Source organism: Hevea brasiliensis, chromosome 7, assembly GCF_030052815.1.
Source record: "Hevea brasiliensis isolate MT/VB/25A 57/8 chromosome 7, ASM3005281v1, whole genome shotgun sequence".
Lineage (NCBI taxonomy): Eukaryota > Viridiplantae > Streptophyta > Magnoliopsida > Malpighiales > Euphorbiaceae > Hevea > Hevea brasiliensis.
In genome coordinates this window covers 25438220-25446177 of record NC_079499.1, presented here as the reverse complement: position 1 = coordinate 25446177, position 7958 = coordinate 25438220, and the positions used below count along the sequence as shown (strand labels likewise).

General features: G+C 30.3%; 2 protein-coding genes across 4 annotated transcripts; one reads left to right on the top strand and one right to left on the bottom strand.

Moving 5' to 3' along the window:
* Positions 1-1470: 1470 nt before the first annotated feature.
* Positions 1471-3301, top strand: LOC110653527 (uncharacterized). Of its 3 annotated transcripts, none has more exons than XM_021809204.2 (2): positions 1471-2293; positions 2414-2714. In XM_021809204.2, the coding sequence occupies exon 1, from the start codon at positions 1574-1576 to the stop codon at positions 2276-2278; it is 705 nt and encodes a 234-aa protein (XP_021664896.2). In that variant the 5' UTR covers positions 1471-1573; the 3' UTR covers positions 2279-2293; positions 2414-2714. The 3 variants fall into 3 exon arrangements, with proteins under 3 accessions (XP_021664896.2, XP_021664894.2, XP_021664895.2); XM_021809202.2 differs by lacking the exon at positions 2414-2714 and adding an exon at positions 2930-3301 and having other exon boundaries at positions 1472-2293; XM_021809203.2 differs by lacking the exon at positions 2414-2714 and adding an exon at positions 2927-3301 and having other exon boundaries at positions 1472-2293.
* Positions 3302-4254: 953 nt separating this feature from the next.
* LOC110653526 (fasciclin-like arabinogalactan protein 21) lies at positions 4255-5740 on the bottom strand. Its single transcript, XM_021809201.2, has one exon. It carries the CDS (start codon positions 5576-5578, stop codon positions 4514-4516), a length of 1065 nt encoding a protein of 354 aa, XP_021664893.2. The 5' UTR covers positions 5579-5740; the 3' UTR covers positions 4255-4513.
* Positions 5741-7958: the final 2218 nt, after the last annotated feature.

The following is a 7958-nucleotide window of genomic DNA, read 5'->3' as shown; positions in this document are numbered from 1 at the left end:
TTTAGTTTAGTAATGAATTGAGACTTAAATTTAATTATTTTATTTTAAATTACATTTTTAAAAATTAATTTTTAAAATTAAAGAGGATAAGTAAATAATTGACACTTGAGTTAAATTATTTAGTTGAAATAAAATTTAGAAAATAGTATTCTAAAATTAAAGGGTAAATAGAATTATTTGTCAATTACTCAATTATTTTTTAATGAAATCTAAATTAATAATAAAAATATAAATTAATGGATAATTTTATTAATAAATTTAATAAATATTAATTTCATTAAAATAATTTATTAATAATTAATTATTAAAATATAATTTTATTCTTTTCGAGATATAGGGGCAAAAGGATAATTTTTATAACTTGAAAATCTGCTGTCGTAGATTTGGGACTTTCTAAAACAAAATAAAATTGAGTGATTTTATTATAATAAATTAAAATTTAGAAATAAAAATAAAATAATCACGTAAATTTAGAGATAGTTGATAAAATTTACCTAACTAAATAAAATTCAACTAATACCAAAATACTCGGAGAGATTAAGAATAAATAAATAAAAATATATAAATTAATTAATCTATTTTTTAAAATAAAAAATTAAATAATTAATTTTATTAAATGAAAGGATTAAATAATCTATTCTTAAGAATAAATTATTATTTAATTCTTCATTTATGTTAAAATAATTTGATTCTTGTATTTTTTAAAAATATATAATTTAATTTTTTATTTAATTTTATTAATTATTTAGTTTTTTATTTATTTTTATCAGTTTAGAGATTAAAAAATGAAAGGAAATATTAATAATGGTAAAAACTCAACGATTAAATTTTTATAATGATAAGAGAAAGGTTAAACTAATTTGGCTCTTGAAATTTAATAAAATTTATAATTTAATTTTTATATTTTTAAAATTAAATAATTTAATTACTAAAATTTAGCAAAATTTATAATTTAATTTTTTTTATCTAATTTACTATTAATTAAAAAAAACAAATAAAATATCCATAGTTCTATATATTTTTAAACTTAAAAGTTTAATCTTTAATGTTTTATATTATAAATAAAATAATTTAAATCAATAAACTATTTTATTTATAAAATTTAAATAAAAGAATTATTTTATTTATAATACAAAATATTAATAATTAAATTATTTCAATATAAAATTAAAAAAATTTTAGTCATTTTTATTATAATTAACATCAATTATATAAAAAGTAAAGAGGGATTAAATTATATATATTTTGAGATTTCAGAAATTAAATTATTTTATTTTAAAATTATAAAAAATAAATTGATGATTTTACTTAATTTGAGAGATAAATTATAATTTATCCTTTAAAAAAATTAAAAGAATAAAAAATATAATGAAATTAAAATTAAAATTACATATTGATACTAAACCATTAATTTTTCTATAATTAAAAAAACTAAATAGTTTTCCTTTTTTTTTTTTTAAGGGAGTAACGACATCGCAAAGTAAGCAAGATCGGTAGATCCCTCTTCTTTCTTCACAGCAAATGGATTAGAGCATTGATCTCCTGTTCTCATTTTCTCTGCGATAACAAATCAATGGGAAATCACATACAGAATTTCCTGAACAAAATCTCCATAGCTTGTGCATCCATAGCCACAATCACTCTTCTCTTCCTTTATCTCCAAACCCCAGAAACTTGCATTCCACCAAACGCCCCAATCACAAAACCCCACGTCAAATTCCCCTCCTCCACCTGCGATCCTTCTCTGAATCACCCCTACCTCTCTCTCGCCAAGAAAAACCAGCGCCTTTGGTCCTCCAAGTCCTGGCTCTCTCAGCTATCCTCCTTCACCGCTTTCTTTTCACAGCTCCAACACCTCAATCTCTTGCATAACCACTCCAGAGTCCTCTGTGTCTCCGCCGGTGCTGGCCACGAAGTTATGGCGCTGAATAATATGGGTGTCAGCGATGTTACTGGTGTTGAGTTGGTGGATTCTTTGCCACTTGTTAGAAGGGCTGACCCCAATAATTTACCTTTTTTCGATGGGATGTTTGATTTGGCTTTCAGTGCGCGTTTGGTGGAGGCACTTTTTCCATTGAGGTTTGCTGGGGAGATGGAGAGGACGGTGAGGAGAGGAGGGGTGTGTGTGATAGTTGTGGATGAGTGTGGAGAAGAAGAGGTGGGTGAGATTGTTAGACTGTTTAGGGGGTCCAAATTTGTTGGTGCTGAGAATGTCACCTTGATTGGAGTGAAGATGACTAGGATCATCATGAGAGTTGGTGTTTCTTCTCCTTCATGAATCCTTTTTCTCTTGGTAATTATGCTTCTTTCCCTGATTTGATTGTATTGAATTTCCTTTTTGTGATTCTATACATTGTGGGTTTAATGTTGCTGTCTCTAGTACTGATGATTAGTAGTCTCTGTTGACATTTAGGGGACAAGGGTTGGCTTTCAGCATAAAAAATGTTGAAGCTCTGAAAAGTCCAAACCTGCTTATGATTTTCTAGAAGTCTCACTTGGTGTTGGTTCTGAATCTAACTAGAGGGCATACGTGTACTCAATTCATATGTATTTTTTTCCTTAGCAACCTTCTGTTGTTTTTCTTTTATTCCTCCCTAGCTAAGAATTCACATTGTTGTCTTGGTTCTTCCCTCAGGTGAAAACATTGTGGCTGTATCCTGCAATTTATGTAATTACTTTTCCTTCATATGGAAATAAAATGGCTATTCTGAGCATTTAGTGATTAGAAGTGTATGCTTGCCATATCTCTGGGGATAATTTGCTGGATTTATCCAGGGTTTTTTTTTCCATCCACTGCTAACTTAATGTTTTACTAATTTTGTTGTCTTAATAAGTGAGTTTCTATAAAATGTGTATTTAGCTGTCTTGCGTAGCATCTAGTTTCTCTGTTAATAAATGAGTATATTCTTTTTTGCTGTTTGTGTAGCAGTGAAGGCGCTGTTTCAATCATTTGATCTCCAAGACACAGATTGACTTTATAGCAATCTTGAGGTGGGTAGAACATTCCCCTTTTAAGGTAAAAAGTGTGTTCAGAATGTTCCTACTTCTGCACATGGAGATGGAGATGGAGTATGTCATTGAGGAGCAAGTCACTGTAATGCCTAAGGCAAGTATAGTTTGTCAGCGGGTTATTTGCCCAAGCAATTTTTTTAATGCAACAACATTGTTCACATCATGTTCAAATTCAGAGGGAATTGAAAAATTATTGAAGGTTGGGAAATAATAGAACTTGGATTATTGTTTGGGGACTAGTGGCTCAATTGAACTTGGTACAAGTGGTTCTAATATTTTCATACTTTAACAGCATTGTGTACCTTTGCTATCATAGTAGATGTAGTTTATGATGCACATAGGAGACAAACATTTTGTTTTCTTATTATTTCCATTTTCTACTAGTAGCCACTTTCAAGATCCACAATCAGTGTTTAGCAGAAATATTAATGTGATTCCCATGGCATGGATGCATTCCCATGTTGCAGAAGCATCCATGCCATTGGAATAACTTGGCCATAATAATTCTGATGTAGTCACTGTGCATCAAGGCTATTTCTTCATGTTCCATCACTGCACTGAGTCTGGACGCTGGAGTATCCTTGATAGACCAGGTTATTTTATTTGTTTAGGAGTGGTATTTAAATTTTTGGACTTCTATCTTATAATGTCATTATGACCCTTATCTTGCCTGCAAATATCTGATTTAGATCCATTTGCTCCTGTTCTCCCTTCACTGTTCACCTTAAATTTTCATTTTCCACCTTAAACACTTTGGAAATCCAATTCATACCAACTGCATAAAACTTGAGTTAACATCAATTGCTGGAGCAGTTTCAGCAGCAAGGTCTCCTAGTAGGCAAGTAGACGTTTGATAGCTTTATTTTCTTGAATAAACTTGATATTTGGGATGTGATTTAGGTACTTCTTTCTATTCCTTACCCTTGTTGCCCAAGTTACTGTGAGTTCATAATGATCTGAGTTTTCTTGTAGCAGTAGTTAATATCTGTTGGACATGTTAACAAGGTTTTGAGAAGGCAGATGACAATTAACCAAGTCAGTCTTTTTTCACAACTACTCTGCATTTGCAGGAGAACTTGCCTACTCAAATCATGCTTTTGGATTTGAACTGAACTTCCTTAAATTAAGTATTACATGTGGGCAATGACCATATCTTTCTGTTTCCAACTCCAGGCAATGTAGTTCAGCAATCAGTATTTTGATTTTTAGAAGCTAAATATATTGACTGAGAATCAAGCAGAATCTTATAAGCTAAATTTATTGAATTAGAATCGAGCTGAATCTGAACCATAATGCATTAGAGTCAGCAGCTAAATTACCTGTAAGAATTCTGCTAACTACTATTGAAACCATCAATCGGTTCAATCAACTAGAGCCAACTTCGTTTTTAAAGCTTCCTTTCTGTATTACACCTAGGCAGTGGAACAACAATGAGACTAGTGCTATCTTGTGCAACATACAATATTCAGGTATAACATTTATTTCTCTGAACTGGAAGCTACTATCTTGACGTAGTGGGAAGCTCAGCCACCTTAAAAGCCTGAGAAATCCCATGAACCATGAACTTCTTTGATGATAAGATTTCCGGTACTGCAATCTCCACGCCATTAATGGCTAATACTTTTGTGATATTGAAATCTCCAGTTATCTCAAGTTCTTGATTAGGAAGCAGTGTCCTTAACATTGTTTTACCAGGCAATAATGCAAGTTGTGAAAACGTAACCCTTTGAGGCAGAATGTGAAGCCTCACAATCTTGTCAAGCATTGGCGAGGGAGATGCTACAAACGCTAATTCTGGAGGAGCAAAGATTGTTACAGAATTCAAGCCCCTGTAATCTTCAAGAATCCCAGCAAGAACAGAGTTCAATCCAATTGCAAAAGACACAAAACCGTTAGAGCTTAGCAAACGGACTATTCTGGTCCATTCAACCAGGTTCTTGGTGTCGCTGACATCCAAAACTAAACTAGAATTGGCATCACAAATTGGAGCTCGAATAGAATCCCAGTTCTTGCCAAAATCTTGAGAACCCAGTGAGGAAAAAGGTCCAAGAACGCCATGAATTGCAACATTTCCTTCAATAAATATGTCAGGGTGTGAAACCAAGACATGATTGATCTCTACCAGTCTTTCTTTTGCCCCAACCTTTGTAACAGCAACATTCTTTGGACGAAGAAGGGTAGGGAAGCAGCTACCCTGAGGTTTCTTTAACAGATCATCCATTGTAAAAATCAATGGGGAGGTATGGTATTGGAGAAGATGTTTCAAGAACCATGGAGGAAGGGAAGCATTGACGAGGGAAGAGTCTTTGATGGCAAAGATGGTGGAGCTGGGAGATAAAAGGAATATTTCAGGGGAGATTAGGAGAAGGGTAGACATGATATTGAAACCAGATCTCCTTAAAGCGATTGATGCGTTGAGTGAGAGATGGTGGCTGATGGGTCTGGTTGGTGGTGTTGTGTCGTAGCTGGATGGAGAATTCAGGGCAGTGGAGATGGCTATGAATGCCAAGACTACTGAGATGGTGAAGTAGATTGGTGCATGCCACCAACGATAACAAAAAGCCATTGATGAGAGAGAGTTGTAGTTGCTTTGCGGAAAAGAATACGAGGGAGAGAGATTTTGCAAATTTGGAAATCGTTATGAACTCTTATCCCGCTCATGACTTATGGTTTGGTCTTGAAATTTCAATTAGTTAACACGGCTTTTTTAAGTGCATCCATTATATGGGAAATTTCAGTTAAAGTCTTAACGTTTAAAACCTTATGATTTTAATTTTCGATTAAAAAAACCCCATATAATTTTAGAGTAATTTTGGTATTGTTCAGGTTTACAGGCTTTTTTTTTTTTAAAATAAATAAAAACCTGTTCGGCTAGAACTTTTTTTTTTCTTTCTTTTTTTTTTTAGCACTGCAATAAAAAAAAAAGTGCTTTTATGTTTTGGTTTTTTCCGCAAGTGCAAGCGTATACCCACTAACCCACTACTCTAGTATTAGAGTACAGTTTTTTTTTTTTAATAATTTTTTACTCGTTTCTATAAACGCATCTATATCATTTTAATAATTATGGTGATAAGGTTAATTTAAATGCATCAAATTCAATAATGTTTTCTATTTGATTTCATTGATTAATTATTTTATCATTTTTTTTTATTTTTATAAATACTTTATTATTTTTAATTGTAAAATTTATTTTTTTGGAAAATGTATAAAAAATAAACTTAAAAGATTTTCAAAAATAGTTTAGAAAAATAAAGAATAAAAAATTATAAACAGTTTTTAATTTTTAAAAATAAAAACAAAAAATTTACAACGATACCAAACATAAATAACTTAAGTTTGTCTATTTAAGTAGCAACAAAATTTTGTATTTGTAGTTTCATTTATTTTACTTTTATTTAATATATATATAAATTAATTTTTGTTATAAAATAACAATAATAAAGATAAGAACATATAGAGAGAATAGAGAGAATTTCATTATATAGATGAAAAATAAATCTAGAAAGATAATCACTATAGGCTTAAGAAAACCCTATTTATAGCATATAAATTACATCCAAAGAGATAATATTAAATAGTATATTAAATAACAACGATACCAAACATAAATAACTTAAGTTTGTCTATTTAAGTAGCAACAAAATTTTGTATTTGTAGTTTCATTTATTTTACTTTTATTTAATATATATATAAAATAATTTTTGTTATAAAATAACAATAATAAAGATAAGAACATATAGAGAGAATAGAGAGAATTTCATTATATAGATGAAAAATAAATCTAGAAAAATAATCACTATAGGCTTAAGAAAACCCTATTTATAGCATATAAATTACATCCAAAGAGATAATATTAAATAGTATATTAAATAAATTTACGGAGAAAATAAATGGATTCATCGGAAATAAAAATGAACATCCATCATAAATATAGATTTATAACACTCATTGGACGTTCATTTCAAAAAGAATATGCCTTATTAAAATCTTATTAGGTGGGAAAAAATCTTAGTAAATAAAAAAGAATACATAATCTTTTATAGAATACACTATAAATATTGTCTCGTTAAAAACCTTTACCAGGAAAATTCAATGGGGAAAAACACAATAAAGAGAAAAAGAGTACATTGCATATTAACTCTCCCTCATGAAAATATCACTTGAAATCTTTAAGTCTTTGCATCTCAATCTTGTTCACTAATTTTTTGAAACTTGCAGTTGGAAGAGCTTTGGTGAGTAGATCAGCAAGATTATCTCTTGAGCAAATTTGTTGAATATTGATTTCATCATTCTATTGAAAATCATGAGTGAAGAAGAATTCTGGAGAAATATATTCTGTCATGTCTCCTTTAATGTATCATTCTTTTAGCTGATTTATCATGCAATATTATCTTCATATAAAATGATTGAAACTTCCATTTTGATAGGTAGACCACATGTACTTCGAATAGGTTGAATTGCTAATCTCAACCAGACACATTCTCAACTTGTTTCATGAATTGCTAAAATTTTTGCATGGTTAGAAGAAGTAACAGCTATAGTTTGTTTTGTAAAATGCCCTGAAATAACTGTATCTTCACATGTAAATATATAGCCTCTGAGATCTACCATTATATGGATCTAAAAATAACCTGTATCTGTATAACCAACAAAATCTGGTTGTGACATATTAATATAATATAAACTCATATCAATTGTATCTCAAAGATATCCAAATATATGCTTAATACCATTCTAATGACTTTGGGTTGCAACAAAACTATATCTTGCTAACAAATTTATGGAAAAAGCTATATCAAGTTGAGTATGACTAACAAGATACATTAGTACACTTATTGCACTAAGATATGGTACTTTAGGACCAAAGAGTTCTTTATCATTTCCTTAAAGTCAGAAACGGTTCTTTTTAATGTCAGAAACAGTTCTTTGTGTTGTGGTGGAGCAAT